Genomic DNA, 22177 nt, shown 5'->3' with positions numbered 1-22177 from the left:
TGATTGATAATTTGGTCTCATTTGAAGCTGCATTCACAATATCTTTTTAAATTTTAAGAGACACCAATTTGAGATTCTCGTGAGAATGTTCCAAGACAGCTTTACTTCACCATTATGATTAGCTAAAAATTGCAAAAGCTTAAGAAAATTTTCTCTATTCTTTGAGTTTTCAAATTCATCATGCCTTCAGAAAGCTAGCCCTTGGCATAAGAGAATCCTAATGCCATCCGTAGATGCAATCAAGTGAGTTTGATAATCTTTTTTAACTTGTTCCGTTTGCTTACAAAGCGCTACATCAATATGTTGTTTCTACTTCATCAAGTCTTGGCATTTCCATTAAAGCTTTATTATGTGCACTATTGCAATTGCCAACATTAGTATCTAATCTTTCTTTTTTTGTTCTAAGTTGTGAAATCTTTAATTACAAAAGAATCACTTCCCCTTGGCTTTTTTATTTCACTTTTGAATAAATAACAACACAAGCAAAATGCAGAATCTTTTTATATGCTATACTTTAACGAACTACCATAGTCATTAAACCAAGAAGAATTAAATCGACAAGGAACCCCACAAATAATTCTTTGAGAAAACTTATGGTCACGAGGTTGATATGGCCCTTTTTGCAAATATACTATTCTAATTTCATCATTACCATTAGGATGATACTTAGAAATTTTTTTCTTTAATTTAGGATATGTCATAAGAGTACTTAAATCAAATTCAACACAACTTTATTTAGAAGATTGTCGAGTACAATCATTAGTAGAATTTTGTTGTTGTGGCTTGAGATCGGAGTCTTGTGAGATAATTTCTTTTCTTTTTGCTTATTTATCTAAAATTATTAAAACTTATTAAAAATTACCACCATTAGCATAAACTAAAATATTAGAATTAAATACAATATGATCTTGCATAATAAATTATCAGGTTGAACAACTAACAATATGATAATTTTTTATTCATAGATCAAAACTAAATATAACTATCCACAAACCACATAAAGTTAAATACAAAAATTAAATAATCAATACCTACAAAATAAATCAAAAAAGAAAGACTCATAATTTCAAGATTATAATTATAAATCCAAACTATCAAATTAATCAAAAAATATTTAGATATAAAATATTTAAGAACTTATCTTGGATTGAAAATTACTTACAATTGAAGCTTAATTGAGTTGCTTTAAGAGAGTGAAAAACTCATCAAGGATCGAGAGGAGGAAAGTCACCGCAGGTCACTTGAATTTTTAAAGAGCGCGAATAGATTATGTTTTGATTTTTTGTTAATAAAATCTTAAGTTATAGAAGGAAATCTTTTTGTCTTTTCATATAAAATTTAAATATTAATATATAAATTATTTTTTGATAAATCTATTTTTTGATAATATTTAATTATTATTTTTGAAAAAAGAATAGTTAATATTATTGATATATAAAATTTTTAATGAAATCTCTCTTTTGCCCCAATTCTTACAAAATTGTAAAAATATTAATGAGTTCATAGTATTATTAAATATACAAACTCTAAAAAATAATACAATAAATAAATTTTTTTTTAATTAAGTGGAGTCACAACAAATATAAATTCGTCCATGTAATTGAGTGTGGTAAAATATTATAAATCTCATATCAATAAAAAATAAAGTTATTTAAATTTTATTTTTAGTGTTTAGGATTATACGAAATGAGACTTTAATTTATGCCCTTCACAGAAAAAGTATGCCCTGTTTGGTATACTAAGTTACGGGGAATGTAGCTTTACTTGGATATCAAGTTGCTACTGTGGGAGGGAAGGTGATTCCCTCTTGGATTGGAGGGAATATTACTTTCCCATGACCGAGGGAAAGTAAAATGAGACCAAAACGTCAAAAACCCCTTTCGGGCTGAGTGATTTGACTCTGGTGATGGGTATAAGGAGGAAGGAGAGAAAAAAAGAAAGGAAGAAAAGGAAGAAGAGCCCTTCATACCGATGATGGGTGCTGAAGGAAAGAGAGAAAAAAACAGAAAAGAAACAAGAAGAAGAAGAGCTCGTCGTTCTGACCCTGGATGCAGGAAGGAACTAGAGAAAAAAACATGAAAAGAAAGAATGCAGAGTATGTTCACACCCCAGGGAGGATAGATGTGCCATAAATTAGTATTTTTAATTAAATAAAATAAAAAACAATTAAATACATTGGCAATGTTTAATTATGATATAATTGATAAAATCATATATAATTTTTAAAATAAACAAGATATGAATTAATTAAAAACGATAATTAATCATAAATGTGTGATTAATATTAAGTAATTAATTAATTTAATTAATTAAATAATTAGCTAATATAATTATAAACTAATTTTAATTAATTAATTTAATTATTTAAAACTTAATTAATTTAATTATAAAAATTATGCAAGTGTATTGCATTTTGATATATAAGAGAAATTTTGGAAATTTTTATTGCATTTTTAATAAAATGTTAGTTAATCAAAATTGTAATATTATTTTCTTTAAATTTTAAATAATGTTTTTTTATAAATACCAAAACTGTAATATTATATTTCTGACAGTTACTTTTCCTATTATCAAATTCCTAATAAAAGACCAAATGCCACTTGAGTTGGCCAAGGGCTTCCTCTTAATGGAAAAAGAACAATATTAGTAGACGGTCTCGAGGACATGATTGGATCATAGCTGTCAATTAAGAGTTGGGATAAAGCCTTAACTTTATTGGGTTAGATTCTGTCAAACTTAAGCTATGGGTCGGTTGGACTCAATCCACGAGGGCCAAGTCTAGTGCCAAGCATGTGGACTAATATCTCTCAAAGAGCAGTCTCCTAAGCCCATATATATTCAGTATAGATAGAAAGTAATCCTCTGATAAATCCACAAAAATTTGACATTATTAGCTTCGTTTTCAGCAATTGGAAGCTAGCCTAAGAACAAATAACTATTTCCTGGCTCTAAATAAAACAAATAATTTTTCATATGATCATATCTTATAACAGGATAAAAAAACAAAAAAAAAAAAAGAAGTCAAGAGATATTAGGAGTAAAATAGAACCGGTCTTGTGCGCCGCGCATGCCAGTACTCCCGTTGTCTTTCCTCAGCACTGCTTCTACAGCAGGCGCTCCTTCTTGAGAGCGATAAATTTAGCTGCTAAGTCATCATAATCTGGTAGCTTAGGATGAACGTGATTAGGGTTTTGAAAGGACAATGAATTGGAACGCAGAATGCTGTACCTGAGACTCTCTCTAGGCCTTTCTTGGGGCATTGTCATGGCCCTCAGATAGGGAGGAACTCTTTCTTTTCTTGTCTGGGAACTGACCACACTAGGCAAGGAACTGTTAGAAGGAACAAGGCTACCGGGGGAGTCACATCCCTTCGTTTTCCCTAAGGTTTTCTCCTTTTCCATTTTGGGCAGGGTGAAAACTTCATACACACTTGCACTGTTGTCGTAGCTTCTTCTCCTGAGATTCTGTGTAAGAGTCATCTCTTCCATTTTGGTACATCCAGTTTCGTTCTTGTATCCTCCGATACCAGAACATTGGCAATGGCAAAACTGGTCATCCAAGTTTTCTTCCGTATCACAAATTGGAAATTGTCCTGAATTTCTGAGCCCTCTCCTTTGATTCCTTGGAGGAAACTGTTCTTCCCTGTCATCACCAGGACATAAGTAAAAAGGATAATCCTGGCTGCAGATATTTACTTCACTGTTGAAGCGGCAATTGCAGCATGATGTCATAGTATTATATTTGCAGCAAGGTTGCTTCAGTCTCTTGAGCACATAAGTTGATTGTTCACATTCTGCAATTGTTGTCTTCTTCTGAAGCTTTCTGTAGTGGTTAGATTTATGCTTGTGACTTGGAGACGTCTTGCACGGCTTCTCATAATAAGTCTCATGGTCAGTATCCTGCATGCTTGAACTTTCAAGAGACAATGACCTCCGCCGGGATCTTTTTTCATATGAATTTCTTCTCTTACTAAAGGTCCTTGAGCTTGGCTTTTCATCCTGTGGTTCATCATGATCCACATAACTTTCATCACAAACGTCATAACCATCCGTGACAGGTCCTCGCATAGGCAGGAGGGGGGACTTGAACTTGAATAGTCTCTGATCCTGGCAGTCTCCTTTTTTCGTTGAAGATTGTAGCTCCTCTATGTCATCAAGATAAACAACCGCTTCTTCAGGAAACTGAGGCAAACTTTCTGAGGAAGATGGTGCTTTTCTTTCATCCCTATGTTTCAAAGTGGTTGTACAAATCCAGCCGATTCTCTGGCTTTTTCCAACACCTGTAGTATCAACTGTCAATTCAAAGGGAGAATCCGTTTGGGGAAAATTCTCTACTTTCTCTGCTTTTATCTGAACTGGTGACTCCATCTTATCTGGTGAAGGTTGTTTAGAGGAATCAAGGGGAGTACAAATTGCATCAGAATTTGGGTAGGAGTAAGACTGACTTTGCCTGATCAAGCGACTGTCACTCATTGCCAATGGATCAACTTGTATAAATTTTCCTTCTATCTCATTAGCATCTGAAGTCTGCATTTGGGATCCGTCGCAATTGCTATTATTTGTGTCCAGTTCTTGATGTCGACTAATTTCTTTTAGCTGTGATTACATATCACATGAGATTCGACTAAGTGGGCAAAATAACATCAAAATCTGATAACAAGACATTAATTAAAGGAATATATCTAGTTACCTGCTGTTGTATTTCGGGAATGAATTCAAGTGCCAAAATTTCTGGCTGCAGGCCATAATCTTGAGCAATTTCATCAATTAACCTGCACTTCACATCATCTGAAACTGACTTTATGGAGAGCTTTTCTTTTATCTGTTGTCAACATTTATCAAATACTTAGTGTTAATCAATGATAAAACCCTTATCGGTTGAAGAAAATCAACAATACCGCACTACAATGGCGAACCTCACGGTTGACAAGATTCCCAGGAAGTAATTCAACGGCAGTTGTTGCGAACCTCTGACCATAACGCTCCCCAAAGAGCTTCCGAATCGCAGGAAGCTCAGGAAGATCCGCACATCTTGCAGAGGCAAATATCAGACTTGAAACTGCTTCGTTGATATCATTAGGGCAGTCCCTAAACCAGCATAATTACAGGACAGATTTCATTTTCAGTTCATAGTGAAGATACAAAGAAAATAGTTTGGCATCTGTAATGACTGACGTTCTTGTTACGGGAAACATACCTGTTCCTGCGGATATACGATAGTTGAATGTCGACGAATTCACAAAAATTATCCAGCATATCATACACTGCCACTATGCTCTCATCTTTAAACAGCTGCTCCGCCTGAAATTGAGAATTAATGGTCAGAGCTAACTTTGACCAAAATAAGCTTATTCATAGTTTGGTATTGCTTGAGATGCACTTGGAGGTGCATGACACATTCTAATCACCTAAGACAACTGTAAAATGGCTAGCTATAATATTTAATCTTGTGAGGGAACCTATAGTTAACATGTCTGAGGTTAAAGGCTCCGGTCATCTAATGAAGCTTATATATTGTTAACCTTAAGCATTTGCAAGTAATTTTTACCCGAAAGTTGTCCCCTCAATATATGACACTAGCTGCAATATTTCGTTCTTCACAATTAAATAACGGATACGTGAAAAAGTTACTCCGAATCTTCATGTTCCTGAAGCTCAAGTCAGAAATCTTCAGCTGCGGTAAGTACTATAAAGAAAAATGCTTCCAAGAAAATGTATCTTATCGAATTCAATGTCGAACAAGGGCTTGTTTTTTAAGTCAATACCATATTTAATATCAAAGTTATGCAAACAGCATGAAGAAGAGCAACCAACAGCATCGATTAACTACTGAAAGCTCATTGCTTTGTATGACTACTAGAAGAACCACAGAAAGCAGGGGAAACAGCAGGGTAGACTTTGAGTAAATTACAGAGCGTAGAATTCAATAAGAAGATTTTCAATTTCCTTCCTACCCGGTTAAAGGCACTTTCTTCATAGCCAAGTTTGATGAGCTGAGCCAGGTCCTCCCGCAGCTGTCTCACAATTGTATATCTTTTGTTCTTTAGCAGTTTCAGACGGCACTGAACGCGCTTGATCAGCTTTTTACTGGAACAAAACACATACAAACCTCATAAGACAAAAAGTAAGTATAAACAGCATTTCAAGCTAGCCTTTTCTTCAAGACCCTTGACTCAGTACCATTTTGAGGCTTTTCGCCAACCAAAAAAGATGTCAAACATGCTTCAAAGCCTATTGGGTTCTTCTAGCTTCAAGAGTGCGGCCACTAAAAACCAAAAGCTTGAGTTTCAGATTCATGATTCAGCAGGATTAGATAGAACTCGAACATGGTATCATCCTTTGTGTGGGGAATAAGAGTTGAGAGCAACAGAGGGAAGAGGGCAAGACAGTTGGGCTTCCTTTTGGTTGGTGATATATTTTGGAGGAGTGGGTTTGAAAAATGAAGAAAGTGGCAGCAGACGGTTGTAGTCTCCTGGAAAAACTGCTCCCACCACTCCGTTTATCAGGACACTTGGCAAGACAGCGTTATCCCTCATATACAAGCGAGGAAAATGAGAGGAATTTTGCTTACTGGCGTTGTTTATCTTTCAGTTATTTAGTCACTCGTCTGATTTACAGTACCGCTGTTTTATTGATGCTGAATTGGAAGCCTTCTGAGCTTGGTTTATTTGGGTGTAGCCATCAATGACGTTGACATCCGGAATGTTTTCCTCCAATTGAAACAGACCATAGTGTAAATGCTTTGAAGATTACTCTAAGGCCGGGTTATTTCTAAACGAACACTTAAATAATCTTGACTTTTTCCATCCAAAACAAAAGGATACAATTTGATGCTACCTTTAACAATCGTGTAAGTCAATTTTCATGGACAATTATTCACAATTTGATCATTAAATTTATACTGAAATTTCACCTTCTAAAGATATTTCAATAAGGCACCTAACCTGCCAATTAATAATTGGCGTTTTGATAAAGCCGTGGACAATGGGAGACAGACGAATCATATATAAACCCATGAAAAAGAAAAGGTGTTCATTATTTTTCTTCCTTTTCTTTTTATAATGGAATTTATATTAACTTTAATATCCGAACTTCAACAAAATGTTAAAAAAAAAAAAAATCGAAATGCCTCAGATGAAGTTCCTCAGAATAACGCACATTTATGTACTTTGTACTTTATAGTATTCAATTGGTCTATACTTGAGAACTTCGGTTGGTGGACTAATGGCATTTTAAGTGGCTAGAATTAGTTAACCATTTTGAGGAACAATTAAGCCTAATCCTCAATCCTCTAATCTGATTGGTCCTAACAAGGAGAAGTAAAGCTGCCAAGATCAGTAAAGACAGGTAAACAAATTTTGTCCCCGAAGCTCACATGTCATCATTCTGTATAAACATGGGTTAAAACTGAAACCTTAATTCACACGCACTGACCCAGTTCGCCTCCCACTTACCCAGCTCTCATTCTTGTCAGACAAAGTTCAAAGTAGAAAAAGGAACAAAACATTAAGGGATTCAAGGAACCAAAAGACTGCGTGGTCGTGGTCGTGGTTGTGGTTGTGGTTGTTAGCACCAGTACAGCAGTCAAAGAAATAGGTAATCGAACCCACCATCTTAAAATGATAAACTATGCAATAAGCTTATGTTTCTGCTGGTGACCAACTGATGCCGGCAAGGCATGAAAATGTTGTGTAGAAGGGATGTGGGGTCATTGCTTAAGCATGGAGGAAAGATTAGAGGATGATGATGGTGACCCTAAGGGCCAAAGCTGACTTTCTGATCCTTATCATCGTTTTATAATACTGCTTTTTCTTGCCCACCAAAAGGCGAAAGGGCATGTGTTATAATCAGTTCACTGTGAATGAGCCCCCACATATTTGTTTACAGGGTTAGATTATTCTTAACTCAATTTTGTGTGTGTGTAGTGTATGATCAGGAAGGGGTCCCAAAGTTGTGCAAGTGGGGGGCACATTATGTGGGTGTGGAGATGTTTATGATAGTTTGCACGTGTAAACTAGGCATGTAGATGTTTTGGATGCACATTGCCATGCGCATGGATTTAACATTTGGCATCTGAGCAAAATAGGCATCTAGGCAAAGCTGCTGTGGGTCCAAGAAGTGATGTCTTAGAGTCAAGCATCATTCTTCCTTTTTGCTCATCTTGCTGCGAAGCCAGCAATGCTTACCACTCTTTGTGCACAAACATCTCTAACTTGCTAACTTTGGGAATGAAGGAATTATGCTATTCCAAGTATTAGATAGATAAGATAATGCTTCAAAATTGTGGTTAAATACGTAGCACCTTTTAATGTTAGCGCTTCTTTCATCCCACTCTCTTTCATTGCTGAAAGTAACATCCAAGATATTATTATTTTTATCTTTATTCTATCATTGCCGTTATAATTATCTTTGTCATTACTATATATACAAGCATGAAATCTAAAAATATTTTGAAATTATTTTGTCTTTCATTGATAATTAAAAAATTATTGATTGTTTATCCATTTTCATAGTAAGATTGAATTTCTCATTTGAAAAAAAAAAATACTAACTAAATGAATGACTATTTCCTTTTAAAATGGAAGTCCTTATTAAAGTAAAATAAAATAATAAATAATTATTTATTGATCTAAGTTTTAAACCTTAAAAAAGCCCATGTGCTATACTCGTTTATTTAATTAAGCCTCTCACTTTGTATATTCAAGTAAATCCTTAAATTGTTTATTTGAACCAAACAAGCTCTTATCCATAAAAGAAAATTAACCATTGTTAGACTTAATATCAGTTAGTGTTTTTTATGATGTGATATTTTCTCTTTCTTTTTTGTCCTCTCACTCTTCTTAAAAATTGAGGTAGTTTTGAGGAGGTTGTATAAGGCTTCCTATTTTCTTCTTCCTCTCCTTTTCTCTTTCTTTAAAATCTACCTAGAATCTTGCTATCCTCGCCAGTGGCCCTATGCATTGGTCGGTTGCAACCAAGCAACTGGCAACCAATCGAAATCGCCAATTGTTGCAATCGATGGTTTCTCCTATCAACCTCGTTGATCGATCAATTCGGTTGTTGAGGGGACTCCCTTTTACCCAAACCAATTGAAAAATCGATTATCAACATATATATATATATATATATAATTTTAAGGGTTTGAAATACCTGTTGTCCTTTTATCAAACCCTGTCCCCCAAATTTTCCCCCCAACCTCTCCTCGGATAGATTCCCCCAATTTAGATTTCCCTCCCTCTTTGTTGTACCATAACTCCCCTAATCAGTATCCCCCTTGCATGTCACCACCTGACTGGCACCGTTTGCCGTCGTCAACGTCATGCCAAATAGCAGCCACCGTTCGTCTGATTCCTCTAATCTCTATTGCAACGCGCAATCACTCTCAACAGTTACCCAATGATATGTTTGGTTTTTAATGTTTGAGAATTAATTTTTTTTCTCAACCATAATGCTCGCTACTAATTTAATAGCTGAAAATATATGCTAAAAATAAGACCGTATTCAACTATTTTGAGTACAAAAACTTACAAACTAGTAAAACCACAATTGCTACAGTAGTATGACAAATGTTTTAAAGTGTTGATGCTTGAAATCCTCTAGTTTAGATGATTGAGTAACAACTCATTCACAGTAGAGATATTTGGTTAATATTTTGGGAAATATGAGGTATCGTTATATTGCTCATAAACCAGCACAAATGAAGCAATAGGTGTTAAATGATTGTGATCCACTATTTTTAAATAAAATATAAATTATAGGCAAATCTGTATAACAAAGAGAACCAATTCTTAAAGAAAAATATATTATACATAGAAAGAGTTTATCTAGACTTTATGTTTTTACTTCAACCTTTATGGCCTGATACAAGAACCTTACTTAACATTGAACATTTCAAAGAGTTATTGCACATTTCGTATGGGGAATAGCTAAGCTATTCCCCCTTCATTCCCACGTGATACTTTTTTCCATGTTTGATTGGTAATTGTATTAAGGAATAGCTATTCCCAAAGAATAGCTATTTTTTAAAATCAGTTAAAAGTCACGTTTAACTAAACCAATCCTCTCCCATGGCACTAGCTATTCCACGTTTGATGGAATAGCTTCAAGAATTGTTAAGCCTAATTTAACCCTCATAAGTTTAGAAAATTACAATCCTACCCATATTAATAATTATTAAATAAAATATTAATATTTAAAAATATTAATGATTAAATTATAAATAAAATATTAATATATATATTTTATAATTAGAAGAAATGGATTTGAACCTTACTTTTTAAGTAGAGAGATAATGCACCAATCAATGAGCCAAATGCTTATGTGTAAATAAAATATTAATATTTAAGTGATCAATTATTAATATTTTAACTAAATTATAAATTATTCATATTTTAAAAATAAAATATAAATAAATAATCATAATAACATTGAAATTATAAATAAAATATTAGTATTTTATAATGTTAATTATTAAAATATTATTAAAATATTAATGTTTAAATGATCAATTATTAATATTTTAAATAAATTATAAATTATTCATATTTAAAAAATAAAATAAAATGAAAATAAATAATCCTAATAGCATTTAAATTATAAATAAAATATTAGCATTTATAAAATTAATTATTAAATTACAAATAAAATTATTAATATTTAAATGATAAATTATTAATATTATAAACAAATTATAAATATTAATATCTCAAAAATAAACTAAAATAAAAATAAATAATCATAATAACATTTAAATCATAAAGAAAATATTACTATTTAAAAAATTAATGATTAAATTATAAATAAAATATTAATATTTAAATTATCAACTATTAATATTAAAAATAAAATAAAATAAAAATAAAAAATCATAATAACATTTTAATCATAAATAAAATATTATTATTTTATAATGTTGATGATTAAATTTTAAATAAACTATAAATATTTAAATGATCAATTATTAATATTTAAATAAATATAAATTATTAATATTAAAAATAAAATAAAAATAAATAATCATAATAACTTTGAAATTATAAACAAAATGTTAATATTTGAAAATATTGATGATTAAATTATAAATACACTATTAATATTTAAATGATCAATTATTCATATTTTAAATAAATATAACTTATTAATATTTAAAATATAAAATAAAAATAAATAATCATAATAACTTTGAAATTATAAATAAAATATTAATATTTGAAAATATTAATGATTAAATTATAAATACACTATTAATATTTAAATTATCAATTATTCATATTTTAAATAAATTAATATTATAAATATTCAAAAATAAAATAAAATAAAATAATAAATAATCAGAATAACATTTAAATTATTAATAAATTATTGATATTTTATAATGTAATAATTAAATTATAAATAAAATATTAATATTTAAAAATAAAATAAAAATAAATAATAATATATGTTACAAAGAGTATTTTTATCTTTTTATCTTTTATTTCTTTCTTATTCTATAATTAGTTTTACTAACCAAATACTACAATAAGTCTTAACAGTTATTCTTGCTTTATTTCATTCGTTGTACCAAACCACGCAATAACTATTCTATTATATTCTCACCTTATTCTATTTTTACAAAATAGCTATTCTATTCCATTCTTATCTATTCCACGAACTGAATGTGCAGTTAATGTTTGGGTATTCAATTAAAATGATTGACAATATGCTAGAATTAATAATTAGAATTAATATTTGGGTATTATTTTTTGTTGTAGATGTCAACTAATGAGGAAATAAATTTGGCAACTAGTGAGACATCAACACTAACACAATCAATATCTACACCTCATGTTGGTGTTTGTTCTACTGAAGCCAACCAAAAATATGAAGTTATAAGCAAAGTACGAAAGCAAAGGGAACCACTTTAGTCTACATATGTTGTGTGGGATCACTTCATTAAATTTACTGATAAGAAAGAAAATAACAAGGCTAAATGTATTTATTTCGGTAAAGAATTGTGTGTTGATACAAAAATAAAATGGAACATTTTTATTGAATAATCATATTAGAGTTTGTCCGAAGTTGAAATTGAACTATGCTAGTGACGAGAACAAGAAAATGGAGTTAGTTTTTGCTTTTGTTGGAGATGGGTTGTGTAGTTGGAAGCTTGATCAAGGGGAAATTAGGAGGATTTTAAGCGAGATGATCATTTTAGATGAATTGCTTTTTAGGTTTATAGAAATCAAGGATATAAGAAACACATAAACAAAGCATGTAATAAATTTCATGTATCGTCATAATGGACTGTTGCTAGAGATTATTATAATATTTATACTGATAAAAAAACTCGGAAGAGAAGATTATTAAGATCATATCTTAGTAGAATGTGTCTCACTACTCACACATAGACTTTGGTACAAAGAATTAATTATGTGGCTAATTACCTATTTTATTGATAATGATTGAAAGTTGTGAATAAGGATTTTGACCTTTTGTCCCATTACTAGTCACAAAGGCGAAGCCATGGGAAGACAAATTAGTAAATGTTTGCTTGATTGAGAGATTTAAAAGATTTTTTCTATTATTATTGATAATGCTGGTTGAAATGACGTTGCAATGGTACATTTGAAGAAAAAATTTAATGTTGTCAGAATTAGTACATTAAGAAATAGATTTTATCATATGAGATTCATTGCTCGTATTATTAATCTTGTGGTGTTTGATGGATTGAAAGATATCGATACCTCAATTGCTCAATTAAGTCTGCTTATATAACTCAATTGAATGTTATTTCTATAAGGGAGTGGTTTTGGCAGAAGTTATGGAGAATCAAGAGTTCAAGGAAGATTCGTGTGCTATTGTGGCAGATTTTACATGAGTCTTTGCCAACATCATGTTGGCTTTTTCACAGAAGGATAGGTCACTCGACATTGTGCAAACGGTGTGGGACCTCAGAAAAACTTATTCACCATGCCCTCCTAATTGTAACCAAGTAAGAGACTTGTGGATCCAAATAAGACCAAAGTTAGTGGATGAGGATTTCTTTAATCTTAACTTGCAGGAATGGATTATAGAGAATATGACGAGCACTTCATATCTGGATAATTTATATTGGGGCACTATAGTTGTTCATTCATTATGGTTGTTGTTGTATTAGCAGAACTTGAGTATTTTCTATAAGGAATTCATTTGGCCAAACAATGCTTGGCAACAGATATGGACAAAATCAAAAGAGGCATGGGAAATCTTGCATATAGAGCAGTTATAGCTAAAACAGGAATATTTGATTGCATGGGAGAAACCCAAGCATTCATATGTAAAGTTGAACGTGGATGGTAATGCCAAGGGTCAACTTGGCATGGCAGCAGCAGGGGGAGTAATAAGAGATAACTATGGCAACTGGTTTGTGGATTTTACATATAAAATTGGTATCTCATTCTCTCTTACAGCTGAATTATAGGCTCTTTATCAGGGACTCATCTTGTGTTGGAATAGAGGCTTCAGAAATGTTCTGGTTGAATCGGATTCATTGATAGCATTGCAAAAATGATCTTAGCATATATCTTCATCAAATCCTAATGCTTATCTGTTGAGAGGAATCAAGGAACTTCTCAGTCGGAATTGGGATTGTACATTATCTCACATACGCAGTGAGGCCGACCAATGCACCTATTGAATGGCCACACATCATGGAAACCTTTCTTTGGGGTTACACTTATTTGACTCTCCACTAAAAGGTATTAAGTATTTCTTACTTGCAGACATTTGGGATGTTTAACGACTTAGAATGATATAACTTAGTTGCTTTATCCTCAATATATATAAAAAAACTACAAACAAAGCCAAGCTTATCATATGCAGTTCTCTTCATGGACATGACATTAATGTAATAATTTTCAGAGTATATTAATTAATTTCAGATTTCAAGAAGTTGAGATTGGAGGATAAACAAATCTCATTACACCTTCAAAGCCAATTACAAAAAAGCCTATGTGACAAAAATATCTACGTCTGTAATTCTCTGCAAGTGTTTCTTGGAAGCATATGCATCGTGGGAAAAAGGTAAACTGGAATGTTGCATGAACCGAGCAAATGGCATTGCTTTCTCGTGCTAATCTTCTTCTTGTCCCATCCAGCTTGAAAGAGTCAGGTCTAAATAAAGACTGAGAGGAAGAAATAGATATGGCACTCACAAGCCAATGTCATAAGTGTATTTACTTGACAAAATCCCAATTTTGTGGTTTGGCGACAGATTGTCAACAACTAAAGAGCAGTTAACAAAAACAACCACCTGCCTAAGCGGGAAACCTGCAATCACAACGCTTACAGGCGCCTTTACCATAATGAGTAAAGGGATTTTCCCCTTCTTCTGGTTTTGAAGGAGACTTTCTTGAAGACCTGAACCAAACTCGTTCTTTCCTTTCATCAGAATATTCATCACGGTAATGTTGTTTCCCGGTTGATGAAAAGCTGGGAGCTTGCCTGAACAAAGAGTTTTTCCTGTGTATAAAACAGCAACAGAGCTTTCCTTCCCATAAATGAAGCCTATAAGATGATTGGGATTATCTGCCTTTACAGAAACAGAGAATTCTGTGTAGAGGCTAAGATCCGACTGCTGGACATTGAAAGTCTTGACCCCCACCTGATTAACATTATAGGAAGGCTTTTGGGGTTTATAAACTGTAAAAAGAAGGAAGGCGGTGCCAAGAAGAACAAGAATCAAGATAAAAAGGAAGCAATAGCAACAACATATACACTTTAGGCAACATTTCCCTCCAGAACTACGATTATGTGAATGGTAGCGGGGAATGTTGCGTCTATGGGGAGGGGGCCTAAAGTTCCCTTGATCATTGAGCATGACATATTTTGGTGGATAAGGGGGTCCAGAGTCCATGGTGTGCGGTTGACTATCCCACTGATCAGCCTTTTGGTGGGCATAGTCCGTATAGAAAGAGAAGAAGAGATAGAGACTCTTCTTCTTCTTCTTCTATGGTGAAATCTGGAAAGAAAATGGAGGAGGAGGTGAGGGAATTTGCTTGAGTTGGCTCCCTTGGTTTAGGACATTGTTTCATAATGGGTGGATGTGGAGAAACGAGAACTGGCTCTGCCGTTACTTAAACCGGGTTTTGTGGACGTCAACTAAATTCAAATGTTGCCTTCTGTTTGTCTATTTTGGACACCAACCATTTGAGGTTGCTGTTGATATTTATATATCAGGACTAAAATGATTAATTCCCTCCATTGAAAAACTTCTCTACAAGATGTACTTCTGTCAACCAAAACAAGCTGATAGATACTAATTCTGGAAGATCCCAAGAGCACAAATTTTTCACTGGGACTGAGTGAACGTTTTGTTGAAACCTTGGGATTGTCAAGGATTGGGTACATACATTAGATTATAAGTACTACCATAGTTGATTTCTTTCTTTTTTCTTTTTTAAATGATTTTGGCTGATGTTCCCCCTTTCTTTTGGGAAATTAGGTGTAAGACATGATTCGATTGAATAACATGATGATTTTCGCTTCAACATTGGCAAAACATATGTACCCAAGTAAAGCAATACAGTTCAACGTACAAGCACCTTTTGGCCAAATGATATTTCAATCTTTAAGAGAAATCTGATCTGTTAAATTTAGGTCTGATTATTTAGACATGACGGTGGGTAGATGGACGGAATAGAGTTATTTTAGGAGATTGTATAACCCAACCAAGAAAAATGTTAACCATGCATTTAACTGCAGACAGATAAGAAAGTCAAAAAACAATCGCTGGACCTCTCCCAGCCTCAGCCTCAGCCTGTGCTAAAATGCAACTCTTGAGTAAATAATTGTTGCTCTTATTCACCCATCATCTCAGAGAACATTAAAAAGAGAAAAATATGGCTTCCCGAAACCAAATTAACTCCATAAACATTCAACAACACTTCTTAATTGAGATAGGAGCAGCTGCACAGATTGCTGATCGACAATTACAAGATTTTAAGGAACCAATATGCATAAACGACATTACTGATACCACAACTGTCTTAACCTTAACCACCATCTTCTTTAGTTTCCGTGACTTTGACTTTGGCTGTTCCCTGTTGCCATCCACTACTGATAACTTGTATGATCTGAGGAAAATTAGCCTTTTCTCTGCTCGATCTCGCCTGGAATTGAAGGAAGCCACCACGCTCTGAGCTTCTCTCTTGGAAAACGTCCTCAGACCAATATTTTCTTCTCTTCTTTGGCTGTTTTGGTCCAAGAGCTCGTAGCCATCAACTCTACGGCTAAAATTTGATGTGGTATTCCGGACAAGAGTGGTCATGGCTACCGAACTAGAAACTCTGCGAGATAGTGTATAAAAGATGATTAATCTTGGGGGTATTTGTTATATATAGAAAAGGGCGGCTTTCAATTCACATTTTAATTTGACGCAAATAAACTTGTTGAAATCAACCTTTGACACTAGAGAGGGCGGCTATGAACTGTTTAGATTTGTACAGCCAGTCAACTGACCAGAGCATTCAGTATGCTCAAATCAAGGAATGTATTACCTCATGTTACTACACGTGGCATATGCTTTAAAATGGGTCGGTCAGGATCTATCTAAACCAAGTTGAGTTAAAAGATTCCCAAGGAAAAAGGTTGGCTTCTAAAGAGAAGTAATCAAGAATCAGAGGTTGGGATTCAACGTGCTCCTTCCCTCGGCAGATATTTTTTATTATACAAATAAAGTGAGATGGTTTTGCGTTTTATGTATAAACTTCCAGAGAGATTTTTCGTTATACAAATACTGATCCTATATTTTACAAGGGAAAAAATAAAAAGGAAAAAGGCAATCATGCTTCATGTGGATCACATGTTGGCATTCTTATTCATTTATTATTATTATTATTTTTAATTTTGTAGATGCGTGTGAATCAGCTCTAAGTAAAATAAACAGAGTCAACCATTAAGGAAATCAAGTTTATAGATATATTATATTTCTAAAAACTATGGATATACCTGCTTAATTAGTCATACATATATTTCTTGTGAAATTATTTAGTCACATTCTTAACCATCTCTAATGTTGTCGTTTTGTTAATTAATCAACTTCTAACATTCTTGAAACTCCTAAAACTTGAATTACTATGAATTAAGAAATTCCCAAATATATCTCACCTAACCTGGAGGTATATTAAGTGGAGCTCAAAACGCTTTTTTAGTTAGGGTCTAACAAATAAATTCAACATTTACATCCAAGTTGAGATAATTGTAAGTCTATTCATAACAAAAAATAATAATAAAACCATGAATACATGCTTTAAAAATTTTCCTATAGGATACTTGCTATATATAATGTTAAAAAATTCGTAACAAAAAGATATATGTGACAAAATCAATGATGATCACATGTTACCCTCTAATTTCTATGAGGCTAAAATTTCTCTTTGACCTAGATATCTATATATATATATATATATATATGTATATCCCATTAATTTTTTAAGTTTTCTTACTCTAGGCGGGGCAGCCTGGTCCAATTTTTTGACCGGGGAAATCAGTCCAAGGGTTCACTCGTTGTCATAACTTCAGTTTCTGGGTTAGTTGGTGCAACTTTCCATCGGAAAAGACTATAGACCCAGGAAATGTGTAAAGTATAAAAAAAGATGCCATCGATGGGATCGAGGGAGCGAGAATTATTAAATAAATCAAGACCTATTACATCACTGTTTGCTTGTTAAAAGTTTGTGTGCCGTATTGCAATTGCTGGGATGGACACATATTTTTAGCTGTCCAATCGTCATAATTTTCACATGTACGATCTTCGTTTTTTTCCCTTGTACATTCGACGCATTCATGTTGATTGTCAGCTCTTATGTCAAATTGGTTATTGGATTTGGAGCTATTAATAATTTATCCATGAGCATGCCGTATGTCAATTTCCAACTCAATAATAATACAATAGTCGATCAATAGAACTATTCTTTATTGAGTCCCAAAATGAATGAATAAAAGGGAAAACTCCAGAGAATCACCAGCACAACTTTTTCTTTTGTTGCTATAGCCACTTCTGGGAATTTAGTTAGTTGTTAGTTTACCATCTCCAGGAGAGCGGCCCGAGCCCTGACGCTCTACTACATTGGCTGGACCTTTGAACAGATGCCAGAGGGTCTTCTGTCAAGCCTCGTAGGCCCACTTGGCATCTGGGTTATGCTCAAGATTGGTCTAAAACAAAGTTGTATGGATTACGGTCACTAGGAGTCTGCGACCAACAAAGAAGTGGTCCAATTCCGAGCTCATGGAGTCCATGAACGGTATAACAGAGGCAGAAAACATTAATGGATGTCACATTAGACCCTCAGTGCCAAATTTATTAGCTCTTATATCAGTTTACCCTATACAAAAGTAACTAGCTATAAAAGAATTTCTCAAACCTTCACAGCATTCATTTATTGTTCCAAGTATGCCAAGCGAATTCCCGAGTCAAAATTCACGTAAAAAGAAGCACTTGAATTCAGTATAATTGCTGCCAACTTACTCTTTATCACCCTGCTTCGATAATGCAACCAAAGGCTAGCTTGAAGTGTCCTGTGACCCTTCGTGAGCAATCTCTCCCTTCCCCGCATCCTCTTTCATGTGACCTTTTCTTATCGTTCTCCATCTTACATACTTTTGCCTGTGATTTGCTTCAATACCATTCTCTATTCGCCACCCTTCAAATATGTTCATCCACATCACTGTTTTCCTCACCCTCAGCCACCGCTTTCAGTTTACTCTTTACTTGCCTAAGCGCATTGAGGCCAACAGCCGAAATAAGAAATTAAGATTGAAGCCATGAAGCGTTGTGTTTGTGTTGCTTCAATTGCCATTATTCTCTGCTGTGTTCCTGTTGTTGTCACGTCTGCAAGGCATGTAAGGCGGCTACAAATACGTACGTATCATTTTCTATTCAAAATTTTCTTAATTCTACTAAGACACATGAAAACACTCTCTTGTTTCAATTCGTTAACATTTTGTATTATGAAAACAGATCACAGCCAGCCCCATGAATCTCAGCCAAGTACAAGAGAAGGGTAGTCTGCAAAACCCAATTCATACTGGGAAAGAACAAGGCCAGTGATGGAAAGAAAGGGGTCAGACACATTACAGATTGCAGGATCAAGCTTGCCTGACTGCTCACATGCATGTGGCTCGTGCACACCTTGCAGACTAGTTATGGTAAGCTTTGTGTGTGCATCGTTGGAAGAGGCTGAAACATGTCCTATGGCTTACAAGTGCATGTGCAACGACAAGTCTTATCCAGTTCCATGAAATTACTTCAACTCCTTTCATCTTTTTTTATCAAAGATATAGGTTGTCCATCTTGTTTTTTTAGCGGCCTTGTCCAATTTTACCTTGGAATGTAGGCTTTGGCACCTCTTTCTGTAATCAATAGTGTATAATTTTATTTTGATTCTTTTATATCCACTTTGGGGTAATTAATTTGACTACTACTGCCACGACGATTGCTATAATTTGGAAAGTTCTGTAGATGATGTACTAACTTTATTAGACGAAGGAAAGAGGGAAAAGCCCTTCATTAATAAAGTGCTGAGATTCTATTAGTTTTCTTTTATTCTTAACAACGAAATCATAACAAAGTTTAAACCCAACTGATATAAGAAGATAATAATAATAATAATAATAATAATAATAAATTTCATTGGAAAATAGTATGCTCATAAGTCATAAAAGAGTATCACTTTGGTAAGATAACTAAAAATAATAAGAGAACCAAAATCCTACAATTCAAAAAGTTGACTAAGATACTATTGCAATGCTGTAATACAAGTCTTATCATCTCCATGATTATCATTATTTTTTTACTATTGTAACCTTGCATGAGCTTCGATCTTTTTGTGAGGTTAGTATTGACCCTCATTGCCAACAAGATATGAATGATAAGCTCCAAGCTCTTGAGAAACTCATATTTGGAATTTAGTCGATCTGCCTCCATTTAAGATTGTTATTGGTAGTAGATGGGTTCATAAAATCAAAACCTACTTAGATGGTTCTATTGAATGTTATAAAGCACACTTAATGGCCAAAGGTTATACTCAAGAATATGGAATAGATTATGAAAAAACCTTTGCTCTTAAGGCCTGTATAATCTCTATGGGCAGTATTTTAATCATTGCTATTGTCAAACTTTGAACGCTTCTTCAAATGAATGTCAAGAATGCATTTCTCAAACATATTTTACCAGAAAATGTGTACATGTTACCTCCGTCTGGTTACTCTCATCTTTATAAAGTCTACAAGAGTTTTATATGGTCAAAACAAGCACCAAGAGCTTGGTTTGCAAAATTCAATTCCACTATTGCCCAGTTTGATTTTACTTCTAGCCCTCATGATTTTGCATTATTTATTTGACATATTGATTATGACATTATTCTTCTTCTTCTCTATGGATGATTATAACGAGAGTTGATAAGAATTCTATCATAAAATTACAATAGTAACTTAGTCAACATTTTGAAAAGAAAGATCACTCTTTTTAGTTCTTTCTTAGGGTTTGAAGTCTTTTCCACCTCTGATGGTTACTATCTTTTTCAAACTATATAAGTATGCATCTGCATTCCTTTGAAACATACTACTAAATAACTTCGATAGATGGTACTCTTTTTATTGATCCTATTTTATATTGTTAACTGGTTGGTAGTTTGGTCTATCTCATAGTGACTCGACCTAGTATTGCTTATTTTGTTCATTTAGTTAGCCAGTTTATTGCTGCTCCTCGATCATCTTATTGGTCATCTCATTTTTTAACTATTATGTGTATTTTATGCTATATCAAAGACACACTCTTTCATGGACTTCACTTCTTTGCACATTCTTCTTTAATTTTATCTTATTATGTAGGTGATTTTATAAATCGTCGCTCGACTATGGGTTATTGTGTTCTTTTTGGGTGATTATCTCATTTCTTGGTGAAACAAGATGCAAATTGTAACAGCTCGTTGTAGCACTTAATCTGAATATCGTGCTCTTATAGATACTACTTTAGAGTGACTTTGACTTTGTTAATTGCTAAAGAATATGGGCATTACCTAAACTTTTGCCATTGTCCTTCACTAGGATAACCATAGTGTTATCTAGATCGCTCACAATGTTGTGTTTCATGAGCGTAGTAAGCATATTAATTTTGATCATCATTTTTTGCATCATCATGTAATTCAGGGACTATTTGTCTTGCTTCTATGATCTCTTTAAACTAGATCGCTATCATCTTTCAAGACTCATCTTACTAGTTGATTTCAATATTTAGTTTTCAAACTCAAGTTGGCTTGTATCAAACCACTTTGAGTTTGAGGGAGAGTGTGAGATAATTATACAAATTATTTAGTTAAAGTTATAATACACTACGATTACTTAGTTAGAATATAATATCTAGTTAAGAGTTATACTACAATAATATTAATTAGTTAGAGTTAGACTATGAATAGGGTTAGCTTTATATATATATAAGGCATCATATTTGAAAAAGTCTCTGAACGATTCAAAAGAATTCAAATAAGTTTTTTTTTTGTTTCATTTAATCAAGTTCTCATACTTTTATTTTGAATCAAATAATAAATTTTTATGACTAATGGTTAATTAACTACAATTAGTCAAAATATTACTAGACATTTTATTCCTAAATAGTGTTGATAAAGTGTTAACATGAAAGGTAAAAATCATATCATCATACCACATCAACATGCCATGTCGTTATCTATTATAATATGTTAGCATACTATGTCAATGTCATATGATACAAAACAACAAATGATATTTTAACTAATAACAACTAGTTAATAGTTGATTATTAAAATTTATTTGTTTAAAAATAAAAAATGCTAAAATTTAATTGAACATAATGACAAAATAAAATTTTATTTAAATTTTTTTGAATAATTCAATAGCTTTTTTTTAAATATCATACCTATATATAAATATCTCATTCACTTATATATTATGCACGATTTTATATAATACAAGAATTCTCTTCTTCTAACATTCCCAATAAACTTTCAAAGCTTTAGTGCAATAAGCAATTTCTGCTCTAGTTTCCAAAATCAGTAGTCGGATCCAACTATAACTAACACGATTCGCTTTTACGGTTGAAGAAGGTTTAAAGCTTGATTTTTCTTCTTAAATTATTGTTAAAAAAATTGATAAAGAAATTTGGGCCCACGTTTGTGACAGGCCCA

General features: G+C 33.0%; 4 protein-coding genes across 4 annotated transcripts; 1 reads left to right on the top strand and 3 right to left on the bottom strand.

Moving 5' to 3' along the window:
• Positions 1–2844: 2844 nt before the first annotated feature.
• On the bottom strand, positions 2845–6482 carry LOC110417835 (uncharacterized). The gene is made up of 6 exons (XM_021430396.2): positions 6180–6482; positions 5954–6086; positions 5197–5300; positions 4916–5087; positions 4690–4821; positions 2845–4595 (listed from the first exon to the last, which is right to left on the bottom strand). The coding sequence occupies exons 1-6, from the start codon at positions 6218–6220 to the stop codon at positions 3105–3107; spliced, it is 2073 nt and encodes a 690-aa protein (XP_021286071.1). The 5' UTR covers positions 6221–6482; the 3' UTR covers positions 2845–3104.
• Positions 6483–14166: 7684 nt separating this feature from the next.
• Positions 14167–14871, bottom strand: LOC110422819 (NDR1/HIN1-like protein 6). The gene has a single exon (XM_089782376.1). It carries the CDS (start codon positions 14869–14871, stop codon positions 14167–14169), a length of 705 nt encoding a protein of 234 aa, XP_089638502.1.
• An 817-nt stretch (positions 14872–15688) lies between these two features.
• LOC149527771 (uncharacterized) lies at positions 15689–16435 on the bottom strand. The gene has a single exon (XM_089784829.1). The coding sequence runs from the start codon at positions 16282–16284 to the stop codon at positions 15892–15894; it is 393 nt and encodes a 130-aa protein (XP_089640955.1). The 5' UTR covers positions 16285–16435; the 3' UTR covers positions 15689–15891.
• A 2303-nt stretch (positions 16436–18738) lies between these two features.
• On the top strand, positions 18739–19502 carry EPF1 (epidermal patterning factor 1). The gene is made up of 2 exons (XM_021440739.2): positions 18739–18876; positions 18976–19502. The coding sequence occupies exon 2, from the start codon at positions 19065–19067 to the stop codon at positions 19254–19256; it is 192 nt and encodes a 63-aa protein (XP_021296414.1). The 5' UTR covers positions 18739–18876; positions 18976–19064; the 3' UTR covers positions 19257–19502.
• Positions 19503–22177: the final 2675 nt, after the last annotated feature.

This window comes from Theobroma umbraticum, unplaced genomic scaffold, assembly GCF_002168275.2.
Source record: "Theobroma umbraticum cultivar Fairchild unplaced genomic scaffold, ASM216827v3 scaffold_30.0, whole genome shotgun sequence".
Lineage (NCBI taxonomy): Eukaryota > Viridiplantae > Streptophyta > Magnoliopsida > Malvales > Malvaceae > Theobroma > Theobroma umbraticum.
This window is presented reverse-complemented; position numbering and strand designations above follow the sequence as displayed.